Source organism: Motacilla alba, chromosome 14 (assembly GCF_015832195.1).
Source record: "Motacilla alba alba isolate MOTALB_02 chromosome 14, Motacilla_alba_V1.0_pri, whole genome shotgun sequence".
NCBI classification, from domain to species: Eukaryota; Metazoa; Chordata; class Aves; order Passeriformes; family Motacillidae; genus Motacilla; species Motacilla alba.
Window position 1 is genome coordinate 15,420,198 of NC_052029.1, and position 15,924 is coordinate 15,436,121.

At 53.5% G+C, this 15,924-nt stretch overlaps 1 protein-coding gene across 4 annotated transcripts in view; it reads right to left on the bottom strand.

Moving 5' to 3' along the window:
* PKD1 (polycystin 1, transient receptor potential channel interacting) overlaps positions 1-15,924 on the bottom strand; it is an 82,870-nt gene that overhangs the window by 14,163 nt on the left and 52,783 nt on the right. For 3 of the 4 annotated variants that reach the window (XM_038151118.1, XM_038151119.1, XM_038151116.1), the window contains 13 exons: positions 15,443-15,592; positions 13,870-14,013; positions 12,697-12,976; positions 10,131-10,347; positions 7,995-8,145; positions 7,374-7,526; positions 4,821-4,965; positions 3,398-4,000; positions 2,792-2,948; positions 2,282-2,534; positions 1,576-1,771; positions 800-970; positions 344-487 (listed from right to left, as the gene is read on the bottom strand). In XM_038151118.1, the coding sequence (XP_038007046.1) occupies positions 344-487; positions 800-970; positions 1,576-1,771; positions 2,282-2,534; positions 2,792-2,948; positions 3,398-4,000; positions 4,821-4,965; positions 7,374-7,526; positions 7,995-8,145; positions 10,131-10,347; positions 12,697-12,976; positions 13,870-14,013; positions 15,443-15,592 (2,764 nt within the window). The remainder of the gene's footprint in view (positions 1-343; positions 488-799; positions 971-1,575; positions 1,772-2,281; positions 2,535-2,791; positions 2,949-3,397; positions 4,001-4,820; positions 4,966-7,373; positions 7,527-7,994; positions 8,146-10,130; positions 10,348-12,696; positions 12,977-13,869; positions 14,014-15,442; positions 15,593-15,924) is intronic. The other variant, XM_038151117.1, reaches the window with a different exon arrangement.

Consider the following 15,924-nt stretch of genomic DNA (forward strand, 5'->3'; position numbering starts at 1 on the left):
CTCTGAGGATGAGGGGCTGGAAAAGCTGCCCAGCAGAAAAGGATGTGACAGGGGCTGAACATGAGCCCAGCTGTGCCCAAGTGGGCAGGAAACCAGTGGCACCTGGCTCGTACCCCAGGGCAGTGCCTGTCCCTTGTGCAGGGCGCTGCTGAGGAACCTCCAATCCTGGGGTCAGCTCTGGGAACCTCACAAGAAGAAAGACCTGGAGGGGCTGGAGCGTGTCCAGAGAAGGGGCTGAAGCACCAGGAGCAGCTGAGGGAGCTGGGAAAGGGGCTCAGCCTGGAGAAAAGGAGGGGCCCAGGCCCCACGGGTGAGAAGGAGCCAGGGGATGTGGGGCACTCACTGGCAGCAAACACCTCCCTCTCCACCAGGCCATCGTTGTCCTCGCTCTCCACCGAGAGCCAGTCGTTCACCAGGAAGAAATAGCTCTTGCTGCTCTGCAGGTCCCGCACGATGACGTGCTGCAGGTACCACGAGGGGCTCAGGCCTGAACGGGGGCACACAAAGGAATTCTCTCATGGCACAACTTCCCTGAGTGAGCCCGCGAAGCTGAGGGGCCACATGAGCACTGTCAGTGGGACAGTGACACGACTGTCATCCATGGGCACTGCACCCACGAGGGAAGCGTGGCACAGCCGCCTCAATCTCAGGTGACATTTATGGTCACAGTGCACGGCACATTGCATTCTGTGTTTGGGGTGGCACCGGGCCAGTCTGTGAGGAGTCCCCCCGCAGCGTCCCCCTGATCCAGCGGTCACCAGGGGCCAGCTCCCCCTGTCCAGGCCCCTCTGTGTCCCACCTTTGTTGTCGTGCCAGATGCGGATGCGCCAGACGCTGCCCAGGCTGCGCTCCGTGGCGATCTGGAACACGTCCAGGCTGTTGCGGTGGAAGGCGTTGTCCCCATCCAGGTGCCTGTGGCCGCTTTTGTTGTCCACCCCGTACAGGGCGATGCCCACGTGGGCCGTGGTACCTGCAGGGAAGGAAAGGGGTCCCTCAGGGAAGCCCACCCGAGGGGCAGCTGCTCCCCAGCCCTGCCTGTGACAGCTCTATCTACAAACCAGCCCGCGAAGGGAAGCCAAACTTTGTGCCTGCCTGCTGCTGGGAAGGATTCAGAACAAAGTGATGGAGGACAGCAAAAGGAGCCATCCAAAGGGCCAGCTGGGCAGGAGAGGGTCAGAGGTGAGGAACAACCTCTGCCTCTGCAACCACAGCCCAGTCAAGGAAGGCAGGAGGGGGGAATTTCTCTCCTGGGTGGTTCCTTCCAGCAGCAATTGCTTGTCCCACCATAACAGCCAGAGGTGGAGCAGCCTGGGCTAGTGGAAGGTGTCCCTGCCTATGTCAGGAGTTTGGAACCAGAAGCTTTTTGAGGAACCTTCCAACCCAAACCATTCTCTTGACCTGCCCCATCATCACACAATAAAACCTGGGAATGCTGTGGGAAGGCCTGGCCTGAAGCTGCAGCTCAGCTCTGGGCCCCGCGGGGAGCATTCAGAGCGTGACGCGCTGAGGTGGGACCTCAGCTGAACTACAGGCGTCCCCCTGGGAAGCAGGCACAGGAGCAGGCTGTGGGCTCACCTGACCCTCTGCCCCAGCCCGTTTTCACCAGGATCTCGTATTTGTACATCCCGTTCTTGCCGCAGAAGGGGATCACCCCCACACGGTTCATGTCGATCATGTCCAGCTTGTGCACGATCAGCGCGGCCACCGAGTAGGTGACAAAGCACACAGCACACGTCAGCAGCACGATGTAGTTCAGCCCTGGGCCTGGAGCCTGCAGAGGAGAAGAGTGTTGAAAGGCAAGCCCAGGAGGATCCCGCTCCCATTCCCTGGCCATGGCCCCGCTCACAGCCGTGGCCCCGCAGACCCAGCAGCAGCTGCCAGGAGCTCCCTGCTCCTGCTCACGTCACAGGGACACAGCCAGGAAGAGCTGGACGCCCCTGGGAAGCAGGGAGCAGCTGGCAGGTGCAGCTCCCTGGGATCAAACAGTGCTGGGTGACAGCTGGGAGGAACCTTTGCCATCTCCTAGGAGGGGAACACAGTGCAAGGCGTTCGGGCCAGGGACTACAGCCATCTGCAAAGGTCTGTTTCCAGTCAGGATTCCCAACCACGGGACACAGCTTCTCCTGAGCTGTGCCCATCTGCACCTCCCAAAGGCTTCCAGATGCCTGTGCTGGTGCCAGCTTGGACATGAAACCAAGAGAAGCCTATGGATTTGCTCCAGGTGACAACAACCTGTTCTACGTGTGACAGCACTGCACAGCCTCTGCTTTGCTGTACTCACGGGAAAGATGAACTGGACAGAGTTTGGGGGCACAAACAGGCTGGCCCCAAAGGCTGTGAGGTGCTGGGTCAAGCACACGGCCTGGTCTGGCCTGGTCTCCTCCAGAGGGACAATTCCTTCTGTCTTCCAGCGCTTCTCCTGCTCGCTGAAGTACTGGCACAGGGACGTGTACAGCCCCAGGGTCACCTCCACTGCCGACCAGCTGAAGTGGTTGGTGATGTTCAGGTAGTATTTCTGGATGGGGTCGTCCGTTCTGGAGAAGGGAAAGAGCAAGGAGATGACTCCCCTGCCTCCTGAAGGGACACCAGCCCCATTCTGGTGGAGGTGTGCCCATGGAAAGCTTCCAGCCACAGGGGCAGGGATGTACTCAGAAAGGAGGAAAAGCCCAGTGAACGTGGTGTAATTCCCACCCTTTAGCTGTGCAGGTACTCAGGGGCTCCACAGATCACCTGAGCACCCCTCACGCGCACCCACAGCACAGCCTGAGGCTGACAGGGAGGCTGCTCTTACCTGGGTGAGGTGAAGAAGGTGTAGAGCTTGTGGTCACTTCCAGCCAGGGCGTCCAGGCTGATTCTCTTGGAGGCAGAGCAGTTGTGCTCGTTGGGCTCGGGCTCGTGATGGAGATAGGCCATGATGAAGGGCTCGGGCTCACTGGCCAGGTAATGCTCTGTGGGGAGGGGAAGAAACAGAAAGGGCTTCAAAAACCCCTGGCAGGCTCAACCACAGGTCTGCTGTCAGCACTGGGGCTCTGGGAAGAAGGAATGCAGAGAGCTGTGGGAGATGCTTCTCCAGACTCTGCTCCTTCAGTGTGCACCTCAGAGGATCCCTGAGCACTGGATAGCACCAGGCCTGCCTGGGAGAGGGACTGGACAATGCCTCCCAGGGCTAATGGGGCTCAACAGAGGGCTGGGAAAAGCAAAAGGCTTCTCAGGGCCAGAATCCACAAGCATGGATGACACTGGGCATGGAGATTGTCCAGGTCAGCCAGAACCTCGACCACGCAGTGTGGAACCTGCTGCTGCCACCCAGCATCCCCTCCCACACCGGTTATCCCTCACACCCCGCCCTCCTCTCCCACAGGAAGGACTAACAAAGAGATGGATTAGTCTGCCCTACCATTGAGGACTCTGTAGGTGAGCTGAAAGTGCAGTCCTGCTTCCCTGTTGTTGCTCTCCATGATCACAATCAGGTTCACAGACGTTCTTGCCTCGATGACTTCAGTGCCAGCCACGAGATTTTCAGGCTCTGTGCTGTTTGAGACCATCACAGTGATGGCTTTTTCAGAGTCCAGGCTCCCTATGGGGATCTGCACCCCGTTGTGTGTCTGGAACTCCATGGAGGCCACCTTGGTGGACACGGTGTAGTTGCTGATGTAGCCAAAAGGGAAGGGATTGGAGTCCACCTGGAACATGACTTGGATGACATCCGTCAGGTTGGAAAGGGTGGAGTTGAAGGCCTGGGGGATGGAGAACTGGCAGTTTGGTGTGTTTTCGTAGCAAAGCAGGTTAAAAGGGTCAGACCTCTTGCCTGTGGCCTTAATTTCTCCTCCCACCAGCTCGAGGGGCTCTTCATTCAGCACCCGGGATTTCATGAGGATTCGCATCAGGCTGGAAGACAGGTTGTAGGCTTTGGGAGCCAGCAGCAAATTGTGGGAATCAGCCAGCAGCTCCTGGGGCTTGGATTCTTGTGAAACTGTATTGACAAGGTGGATTAGGTCACCTGCCAGGAGAGAAATGAAGAGGAAGTGGTAAATGGCCTGGATAACTGCTACAGTCAGGAGAACACCTGACACTTTCCCAAAGCAATCAGGCAAGGTTTTCCTCGCTGTCTTCTCACTGCTCCTCCGCACATGACCTTCCCCACTGGAGTGTTCATAGCCCAGAGCTAAAAGCAAAGCTGTCAGCAGTTCCTGCAGCCCCTCTAATCTACAGGTTTGCTGAGGAATACTCAATCACAACACAATTTGATTTCCCTCTTGTGTAGTGAAGAGAACCACAGCTCAGGAAACAGGGAGGGAATGAATGAAACAAACATATGTTCCTAAGCTTTTGCACTATAAAGTGCACAGCACTCAGAAAGGAGTGCAGAGGTAACAAGGGGTGCAGAGAAGGTGTCTCTGCTTCCCCCCAGCTCACCCAGGTGGGAATTTCCACAGAGTGCTCCCAGATGCCCCAGTGAGGTTTGACAGCCTCCTTGGACTCCAACCAGGAAGACAGGCATCTGGAAGCCATAGCTGTTACTCATTGTTTACTAAAAAGAGAATCCCCTGGAGTATTAGTGAGCTTATTAGGAGCATTAGTGGGTTATATTAACAACTGTCAGATGGAAATGTCCACAGAGCAGCTGCCAGAGCCAGGACAACCCTGGGAAAAGCGCAGGGAGAAGAGAGGGCTGGGATGTCACACTCCAAATGGCAGATGCGACTTCCTAAAAATTTGGACCAAAGCCCAAATGGCAGAGGAGGGAGTCTGAAAGCTCCCCTCAACCTGCTCCTGCCCCTGAGCCTGTCCCCTGTCCCCAGCCAGAGGACAAGGGTCACCTGTGATGTTGAGGATGTTGTCGGCGATGCCGGTCGGTGTCACCGTGCCCTGGGTGGTCTCCCCTTGCAGGATGGTCATCATGGTCTCCAGCTTGTTCAGGGTCCTTGTCAGGCATGACTTGCACACCAGCTCCTTGCTCACCACCTGCAAAGGGACCAGGGTCTGACAGAGCAGGAGCAGCCCAGGGAAAGCCCAGCTGGCTCTGGCCTCAGGAGACCTTTTCCCTCTGGAATGCCCCAGCAGAGGCTGCCCTGCTCACACTGACAGTGTGAGCAACTTGTTGGTGGCCCCAAGACTCTTCCATCTGCCTCCCGTGACATTCCAAAGTGCCAGTGTGCAGGCAGGCAGAGGATGCCTGGCAGAGGATGCCCTTGGGTTGGGAAGAGGAACAAAGGGAGGAAACTGTTGCCCAGAGAAGCTGTGGCTGCTCCATCCCTGGAATTGTTCAAGGCCAGGTTGGACAGGGCTTGGAGCAATCTGATCCTTCCAGCCCAAGCCATTCCAGGATTCTGTGGTTCTAAATTCATGTTCCCTGGTGTGCACTCGTAAGGACCAGGCACACCTCCCCTCTGGGACCACACACAGCAACCAACCAGGAGAGCTGGATGGGATTCCTCCATCCCCTCCACCACCTCCAATGGAAGCAGGATTTAGCCCCAACTGAATCCATTTCGGTGTCCAAATCCTCCTGAAGGCTGTGGGAGGAATCCTGCCACTCAGGCATGATGGATGTCCCTCCCTCTGCTCCCAGATGTGTCCAAGAAACAGAATGTTCCAGCCATGGCCTGGAGCTTCCCGCACTCTCCAGGGCTGGATGGGAGGGACTGGGGAACACATGGAAGCTGTTACAACCCCCTTCCTCGCTCTTATTCATCTTTTTTCTTTTAATCATCATAGGATTCAGCCGTGATTCACCATATGTTTTGGTGAAGAATCAAAACAGCATCTGCAGGTCTTGAATTCCCCCTTTTCTGATTTATCTGTAAGCTCTGAGAAGCCAGGACAGCCTGTGTGCATCGGAGTCAGGAATCAGGGAGGTGGGGAAGACACTGGGTTATGGGGAGGAACCACCCAAGGGCAGCTCCTACTCAGGGAGGAGAATCGACCAAAAAGTCCAAGATTCTTTTTTTATCCCTCTAGGAGAAACTAATTCTGATTTTTCCTCTCCCTTGTAGGTAAAATCAAAAATGCAGCAGCCCTGATGGACACTTGTGCAGGAAAGGAATGTGTGAGCTCCACTTGTCTCAGCCACCTGGGAATTTCTGGAGTACTGTTTTCCTAAGCTTTTCATTCCAGCCCAGAGCACAGAGTAATCCTGGAATGTCAGCTTTCCCCGCGGAATAAAAATTCTATTTCTAGACCTAAGCTCCCACAGCAAAACCAAGTCACGAGGCAGGAGGAGGTGGGAGAGACAGAAACAAACTGCTCCAGCATGGAATGGGATGTGCTCAACCCCAAATTCCCGGGCAGAGGGGCACAGAAAGAAGGGATTTTTGAGGTTTGCAGGCTCAGAAGCAGGGGAGGGAGCAGCTCAGGACTCTGTGGGTGGGATGCAGTGCCTGCCCACCACTGCAGGGGAAGCACAGCCCGGGCCAAGGAACCTGACCAGTCCCCAAAGCAAAGATGAAGGAGGGAGGGAGGAGGAGCCAGAGCAGCCTGGCTGAGCACCAAAGCACAAGGGCATTACCTAACTGGGCTCTCTTCCCTCCTAAATCCACCAGGAACCAACCCCAGCACTGGGAATGGGGGCTGCAAACTGCCGGGATCTCGGTGCTTCCAGTGAACAGCAGAGCAAAGCAGAGAGGGGTTTCTCAACTTGTAGGGCAGCAACAGGGCTGGGAGGAGCATCAGGCCTGGGCACTGGCCCCTGGCCCCGAGCAGCTCCACTTGTGTTACTCCTGACAAGAGCCCAGCCTGTCCTCACAGATGCTGTGACTCCCCCAGCAATTTATTCCAATGTTTCTGGAGCCCCTCTGCTCTGGGAGAGCTGGGAGTGTCCAGCCTGGAAAAGAGAAGGCTCTGAGGAAACCTCAGAGCCCCTTCCAGAGCCTCAAGGCTCCAGGAGAGCTGGAGATGGAGTTGGGACAAGGGATGGAGGGACAGGACAATGGGAAACGCCTTTAAGCTGAAAGGGGGTAGGTCAGATTGGATATTGGGAAGGAATTGTTCCCTGGCAGGGTGGGCAGGCCCTGGCACAGGGTGCCCAGAGCAGCTGGGGCTGCCCCTGGATCCCGGGCAGTGCCCAAGGCCAGGTGGACAGTGGAAGGTGTCCCTGCCATGGCAGAGGTGGCACTGGATGGGCTTTAAATCCTTTCCAACCCAAACCATTCCATGGTTCTCCAGTTCTCCAGCCTGTGGAGGCTTCTCCTGCAGCTGCCAGGCAGAGGAGCAGCACAGAGCTGGCAGGGGCAGAGCTGGCAGCACCCAGGACGTCAGCACAGAAACCCTGACGGGGCGGGCAGTGACACCTGCCCCCGTGTGTGTGTGGACAGAGCCAGGTGAGCACAGCACAGGTGAGGAGCTGCAGGCTCAGAGGTGGGGCCAGGCCGTACCGTGCACTGGGCCAGGGCAGCTGAGATCTGCTGGATGTCATCCACCGTGTTCACCTTCAGCGAGTTGAGCGTCTCCGTGATGTTGTTGCGGGTCCAGGTGCGCAGCTCCAGCTCCTGCCCAGCCTCAGGCTCCAGCAGCACGGATCGCTCGTACTGGGGTGGAAAACACAGCAGGAGGAGTTGAGGAAGGTGGAGTGAGAACAACAGAGTGAGGAGCGGTTTCAGAGGCTGCTGAGCTGAGCTGGAGTCGCCCGTTCCCTGCACTCCACATCTCCTGCCTCTGCTTCTCCCCAGAGGGATCCAGTGAGCTGGTTTTCCAGCAGAACTTCCTCAGGGTCACTTCTGCTCTCCAAGCAATTATCCTAACAGCCTGGCACTCAGCAGCTAACCAGTAGCTGGAGTGCAGTCCTTATCCAGCTAAGCAGGGAGCCTGTGCCCAGGGGGATCATCCCTGCCTGGCTTCCAGGCGAGCAGCAGCCTCTTCCTGGGCAGGGAAACAGGAATATAGCCCCGAATTCCTGCCCTGCCTATAGAGAACATTGCACAAAACCTGGCCCAAAAATTCTCCTGGTGACTGCAAGGACTTGTGGAGGCCCTCCTGGGCAGAACGAGCTGCGTTACCTCATTTAGGATGGTGATGAGGGCCAGGGAGTACTCAATGACCTGCTGAGGGTCCCCTTGTTTCACCAAGCCCTGGAGCACGGTGTCAGTCTGGTTGTAGAGCCAGTGGGAGAGGCTGGGGAAGCCCTCGGGGAGGCCAATTTCCATGGAGCTGCAAGGAAAGAGGGATCTGGGTGAAGTGCAGGCTGGGCTGGGAAGGGACAGGAGGGGAGGCAGGTGGGTGACCCACAAAGGCAGCACTGCTGCTGCTGCCCTGGTGGCCCATCTGCAGGAGAAACACCTCAGACCTGCAGCCTGCCTCCTCTCTGGCCCAGCCCTGGCACTGCACGATCCCAGGAGTCTTTTCCCACTTAACAATTCCATGATTCTACGAAAGCAGTGAACTCCTGGGAAAACCTCCCTGCCAAGCAACGATCCACAAAGCCTGGAATCTTCTGTGTGCACTTCTGCTGAGCCTCCCCTCCCTTTCCTGCCAGCAGCCTCTTCCAGGAGGCAATCCCTTCCCCCAGGATCAGGATGGGCACCGGGAGGAATAGCAGATTTGCCTTTGTAACAAGCTCTGGGTCTGCTGGTAGATAAAACTAGCACTGGGAGATAAAAGAAACAATGGGAGGGACTCCACTGTTTGATGAATGGAAAAGATGTTTGCTTTTACAAATAAACTTTAGGTTTGCTGATAAATTAAATTAGACATTGAAAGATGAAAGAAACTTTGGGGAAGAAAAACCCCCAAATTCCATAAGAATTAAAAATGAAAAGGGAGGGTTATACATTAGAGGGGAATCTTTGGTATCAGGCGTTTTGGGAAGTCTGTACCTCTCAAGTACCTCAGCCTCTGGGGAAAGAGAGAAGGGAAATGCAGCTGGGAAACTGGGATTAAAAGGAGGCTGCGTCCTCCAAAAATTTGAGAGATCCCAGGGGAATGCCCCATGGCCTCTCCCTTTATTGGAATAAAGTCACAAAGGACTCCTCTGTTTCCTTTTTGCACATAAACCTCTGGTGTTTGTGGATTTTCCTAACGGAACCCACCACGAGCCTGGGACTGGTGAGCTGAGGCTGGGCAGGGGGCTGAGGGCCAGCCCAGCCTGCCAGTCACCTTCAAACATAAACTTAAAGGAATGTAGAGGTTTTAGAGGAGCTAAGATTTTAGTTAGAGATAAGCTTTATTGGAGCTAATTAAAATAAATGGGTAGGCCTTGATGAAGTTTAGAGTTAGCAGTTAACTAATAATTGATTGCTTGTCAACACAATGTTTGGTCAGCTGGGTTTATAATGAAGAATATAGAAACTGACAAATGGCTTTAAGGAACATAAGACAATTGTGGGCCTCCTCTGTTCTGAAAGCAATTGAAGACAAGGAATGGGAGTTCCACCAAGGGTTCATTTGCCATATTTGCACTGAAAAGGTAGAAAGGTCAGAATGAGGAAGACTGCATTTACTTCCTCATTTTGGGACCCCTCCCCATGAAAGGGACCACCAACCCATTTCAAGGCACAAACTATGCATGCTTAATAGCTTTTGAACTAATTACCATATAAAGCTGGGAATGGGATGTACCATGTTATGAATATATTTGTATTTTGGGTATTCAGTACTTGTATAGATAAAAGCACTCTGTAATCACCTGTAAAAGGTGGTGTGCATTTGGGAGCTATCCCGCAAGAAACACACACTTTCTAACTTTAAACTGTCAGAGTTGTTGTCCATCACAGTTGGATATCGGTACTAGATCGACATCCATATTTTTAATAAATCAACCTCTTATTTTGGGTATTCAATTGTACAGATAAAAGGACTCTGTAATCACCTGTAAAAGGCGGTGTGCATTTGGGAGCTATCCCGCAAGAAACACACACTTTAAAGTTAGAAAGTGTTAGAGAGCATTTGTCCATCATAGCTGGATATCGGGACTAGATCAACATCCATATTTTTAATAAATCAACCTCTTATTTTGGGTATTCAATTGTACAGATAAAAGCACTCTGTAATCACCTGTAAAAGGTGGTGTGCATTTGGGACCTACCCAGCAAGAAACACACACTTTCTAACTTTAAACTGTCAGAGAGTTCTTGTCCATCACAGTTGGATATCAGTACTAGATCGACACCCATATTTTTAATAAATCAACCTCTTACCGGTTGAGGGCCACCACGGTGGCTCCCAGCTGGTCCTGCACCAGCACGGCCACGGACACCTGGAAGCCGCTCTCGTGGAAGCCGGGGGGCAGGAAGGCGCCGTGCTCAGCGCGGCTGCCCTTGTACACGCACAGCTCCTGGAAGTGGCCGGGCCGGCGGCGCGAGGCCAGCAGCATGAACACCAGCGGCCCCTCCGCGTCCTCCGTGTCCCGCCAGCCTGCAAGGGAAGCACGGCGGGCTGAGACAGGGCCCTGGGGAGCTGCAGGCACCGCCCCAGCGTCGTGGTGTGTAGCCACGGTGTTTTACGAAAATCCTTCTGTCAGGATTTTCTTCTCCTGGGAAGCTGAGGGGCTTCAGCGTCAAGATGTAAACAATTATTATTTGTTAGTGTGGAATGCAACAGGTGCTTCCTTGATTGGTCGATGTTAAGTGTTTTTACTTAATAACCAATCAAGGATGCAGCTGGCTCAGACTCTCTATCAATCACAAAACTTTGTTATTCATTCCTTTCTATTCCTGTCTCGCCTTCTGATGCACCTTTCTCTCTGTTCTTTTAGTATATTTTTACTATAGCATTTTTAATATCATATACATCATAATATAATAAACCAGCCTTCTGTAACGTAGAATCAAGATTTCTGCGTCTCTCACCCTTATCCTAGCTACCCTAAAGACCACATCTGGTGTGTTTTATTAATATGATTATTGCTTGATTTGTAATTTTCTTGTGCAGCCTTTCGGTCTCTGCCCTTTTCCCAGAACTTCCTTTACTCCCCCTTTCAGGAAATGCCAATCTAACCCCTAAAAACTGCCTTCTCTCGAGAAACTTCCCCGTCAGTTTTGTATTTCTCTAAACTTCGTAAGTTCACTGAAACTGTCCTTTTCCCTTGGGATTCTTCATTGGTCGATATCTGAACGCCCGCCTTGTTTGTTATCTCAAGTCCTCCTGATTAGCTGAATTCTGTATCCTCCCCTGTGACCCTCCCCTGGTATATAAGCTATTGTCTGCCCCGAGATCGGGGTCCTGGAGAAGCCAAGGGGAACTGTAACATCAAATAAACTACCCCAGGATCAGTGACTGCTGCGTTTGTTTTTGCGCTGTGCCCTCCCTGGCAGCGGGGGATCAGCGGAGCAGAGAGGGGACTGTGGCTCCTGTTACCATCTAGCCGGGACAACCAACACCCCAGAGGAGCTGCCCCTGCCCCTGCTTCCCCCTGGGGAGTCCCATCCTGCCCAGCCCTGCAGCACAAATGGGGTTTGGAGCAACCTGGACTAGTGGGAGGTGTCCCTGGCAAGGAACAAGATGGTCCCTGCTGTGGCCACTCCAAATGACCACTCCAAACCATTCCAGGATTCTCCGATGGTTCTATGGACCTGCCCTTGCTGCTGTCCCCAGCTCTGGCAGATTGTCCCCAGAATGAGGACAGCTCAAGGATTCCACCGGGCTGGATGGGTGCCTTTGTTCTCTCTGAATTTTTGTGGTGTTTAGGGGTTTCTCCTCGGGTGTTTGGGTCCTGTAACATTTAAAGGGGTTATGAAAAATCCATGATCAAAATAAAAATATAATTCTGCTGGGATTTGGAACAGCACTGACAAAAGCCACAGCTTCTGTACCAGCCCTGCAAAGCCTGACCTTAGGCAGAGACCCAGCCCTCCAGCAGTTCAGCATCTCAGGAACAACTGGGTCCAGGATAAAACCTACACAAAGATTTCCCTGGAGGTCCCAGGAGTTATGGGGAGTTTCATGGGAGCTGGGCAGTTGGGAAATTCACTGTGTGTTTGCCAGTGAGCCCCAGCAAAGGTGCTGGCACTGCCACTGTGTCTGTCACTTCAGCTTAAAAACAATCACCAAGAGCTGATATTCCCACCATTCCAAAGAGGAACTGATTCCAGCATTACTCTGGATAGCTCAAAACATACCAAAGCTGGAACCCCACGACCCTGAATGCATTTCTGCTGCTCCCCCAGCCTGGTGCCCAGCCCCCTGGAAGCAGCAGGGTTCATCCCCTCCCAGCGTGGCTTCCCGGCACTGTGCACAAACAGCTCTAATCTCTAGCACTGATCATTTGGGGAAATCTGGTTTCCAGAGGCACTCAGTCCTTGGCCCAAAGCTACGGGACATCGGCCAGGCCACTTTTCCAAAGCTGGGCTCACTGTTGCTGTCTCTGCAGCTGGTTGGGAAGGTGGCTCTGGTGGGAACATCCAGCCCACACAGCAGAGACAGCCCCACTGCTTTGTCTTTTGATTCTTCCCACATACTGTGACTCAGTTTTGGGCACCATCTTCTTTTTCCTGCACTGAAATACCCAGTCCCTTCCACAAGAACTGGCCTGGCCTGGATACCACCATTCACCCACATGAGTTAGGAATTTTTGAACTGCCTGCCTGCTATGGGGAGTTTGGGAACTCCACAACCGGGGCACACAAAGCTGCTCATGGTCCAAACCACTGCTGAGGAGCCCAGCCCTGGCCAGCAGCATCCCAGGGCAGGAGTTAGGGGTGAAGGGAACCTCTGCGGCAAGAGCAGCTGGTGATGAGGAGCAGGGGGGCTGCCAGGTGCTCTCACCTGCACACTCGAAGTGCACCTTGGTCTCCAGCGCCCTGAGGGGTCCCTCGGGGGACAGGCGGCAGGACCCCCCCACGGGGGGCTGGTTGGGCAGCAGGTCGATGGAGGCGAAGCCCTCCTCCCCCGTGGTGAGGTCTGTGATGTGCAGGGTGAAGGTGTAGCCCTCGCCATCCCTCAGGGCTCCTGGCCTCAGCACCAGGTTCATCCCCGTGGCGCCGGTGGACGTGGTGGTTTTGTCCAGGATGAGGGACTTGTTCTTAAAGCTGTGAGCCGCCCACCTCTGCAGGGATGGACGGGGGAAAGACACCAGAGGTTTGGTTTGAAGCTGAAGTTATGTCCTTAAAGTGTTTTCAGATTGAGTCTTTTATAAAAAGTAACAGATTTCTAGTGGGAGCGTCTGCCAAATTTGCAGTTGATAATTCAGCTTTAGTCTTGTGTGCTACAGCAACAAGAACTGGAACCTTTCCAAAATGTCTGGTGGGAATATTTCCACTGTGAGATCTACTTTAGTTTCTGGAATTACATCACCCTCCAACAGAATATTTCATAATACAGAGTACAAAACACAGGAAATAAATGAAGGACTGGTGGAGTCTCCACGGGATACCGTGTTTTATGTGCTTCAAGCTGAACGTGGCCTGGGTGGTTACTGTTAATAGCACAAACCTACAATTGTGATAACAGGAGAAACAGTGAGATAACCAGGCAGAAAACGCCAAGCAAGGACATGCTGGGCTTGCTGGGAGCAACAGGACTTCCAGTTCTGAGAGCTGCTTCACCCCACAGGCTGCAGGGGAAGGTGGAATTAGAGGAGGGCACAAGAGGAGAGACTGAACCACCTCTGCTTGAACCACCAGAATGATGGGCAAAATGCCAATCAGCAGGGAGAAAAAACACTTCACAGATCTCTTATAGGAAAAAAAAAACAAAAAACAAAAAAAGTGGCTTTTGTGTGGAAAGACCTGGTCACTCATGGCTTTGGCTTAGAATGATCCCACAAGGACTCAGCCAGGCCCACTTGCTGCTGCTCGTGGCCAGGGATTGCTTCCCCTCCTTGTCTCTACTGCAATTCAGGTCCAGGACATCACTTCTCTTTCCCTTTCCACCCTGACCCTTCTGCCTGCCCCTTCCCCCAGAGCCCCCCAGAGGTGAAGCAAAGCCTTGTGACTTTACCCCAAGCTTGGAGTCGTTGTGACAGTTCTGGCAGGTGCCCTCCAGGTACACGTAGGAGCTCTTGCTGACCTCGTAGACAGACTGAGCCTTGCAGGAAACGCACTCCAGGGACACAATAGGGACTCCTCCCCTCTTGATGAACACCTGGGAAGGGTACAGGCTCCATCAGAAGGTCTGACACCAAAACACAGACACCTAACAGGTAAGGACACACCCCAGCACCTGGTGCTGCAGGGAGGAATTGCTCTGCACCAGCCCAGTCTGTGCCAAGAAACAGCAGGAAGGGACTCCCAAAGGATTTGGGATCAGATTTAAGCTGCATTTCTGCTCTCACACTGCCCAGTTCCATCAGTGGTTTGCAAGAGCCATCCAACGCCAAGCTAGGCCGATCTAGGTCATTCTGGATTTATTTATTTACACTTTTTAACAACATAAATGACTTCTGAAATGTCCCTCTGGTCCCTGGTGCTGAATTCCCAGCAAACCCTGCTTGTGCTGCCGGGTGGGGATGGAAGAACCACCTTTTCCAAGGAGCAGCACGTTGTTCCAGGCTTTCAGCTGGAATCTAACTGCACATCTCCAGACATCCACCACACCTTCCTGGCAGAGCACTCGCAGAGCTCTAGAGGCACCGGTAGCTCAGACACAACCGCAGCTGAACTCTGACTCCTGCACTCTGTCTAAATTCCTTTAATCCCTGAGGAAATGGGCTTGTCCAGCACTGGACTGAGCCCTCTGCCCTGGCATCGTGAGTGTTATGAATTCAAAGACAGTAATGGAGACATTGTTTAACATGGCAGACTCTTAAAAGGGGATAAATATTCCCCAGCACTGCGCTGGAGCCCCGCTCATCCCGCCCGTATCTGCAGATTTCCTGCGACACTGCAAGCATTGTTTTGTGCTCCTGCATGGAAACCAGATAGTACGGAATGTCCTTGAAAGACTATCAATTTCAGTTTTTTCTTTTCATCCCGCAGCTCTGGTTTCAAACCCCGGCTGTAAGAGTTTCCACTTCCAGCCCGAGTCCATCTCCAATTGCCAGCTGCACCACGATGGATGCTCCTGACAGGAACCGTGCGGGCGTGCCCGGCCTTGGGATTCGTGGGACACAAACAACGTGCCCTGAAAAAATCCTCCCCTAAAAGAGCATGGAAGGTGAGAGGAGAGGAATTGTTGACAGTAAAACTGAGCCCTGGCTCTTAGGAAGCTCTCTGGGTAAAATGAGGGAAGAGCCTGCGGCATGTGAAGAGCTGGGACTGCTAAAGAGTGGGTAAGAAGTTTCCCTTTTCCTATAGAAATTTCTTTGGGAAAGGGACTAATTCTTCCCTGGGAGGGTGGGCAGGTCCTGGCACAGGTGCCCAGAGCAGCTGTGGCTGCCCCTGGATCCCTGGCAGTGCCCAGGCCAGGCTGGACAGGGCTGGGAGCAGCCGGGGACAGTGGAAGGTGTCCCTGCCATGGCAGGGGGTGGCACTGGGTGATCTTTAGGGTCCTTCCACCCCAACCATCCCATGACTCTGTGCCTCAGAGGTGGCTGTGCCAAGCAGAGAAGGTGACAGCTGTGTGTGGTACGTACGGTTTGGTTGGTGGCCTCGGGGCTCATCCCCTCCTTCCTGACGGTGAGGTCGAATGTGTACTCCACATCTGCCTCTAATAGAGCTTTGGAAATTGTGACAATTCCTTCCTTGGCACTGAAATTCAGAGAGCACCCTGCAGCCGAGCTCTGCTTGCAAGGAGAAAAGAACTTTCAAACCCTCCTTGGTAAGGGTGCACATCGGGTTAGTCCACAGCCAAAACATTCAGGTCCACACAGAGTCACTGTCACAGACCTTGCTGTGCAGTGCCACCACTGGGGTGGGAGAAACAGGGCGTGTGTGGACAATAAAACACATTATCCTACTCTTCAGGTTAGTAAACAGTAGTTGGAATACTCCTGTATTTCATCTGAGTTTCAAATTTGTAGTTTACAGCAATTAATTCTTCATTAAATACCTTACAAACATTGCCGAGCAACACAAAAAGCTCACGTTAAACCAAAAAGTCCAATCCCCACACACT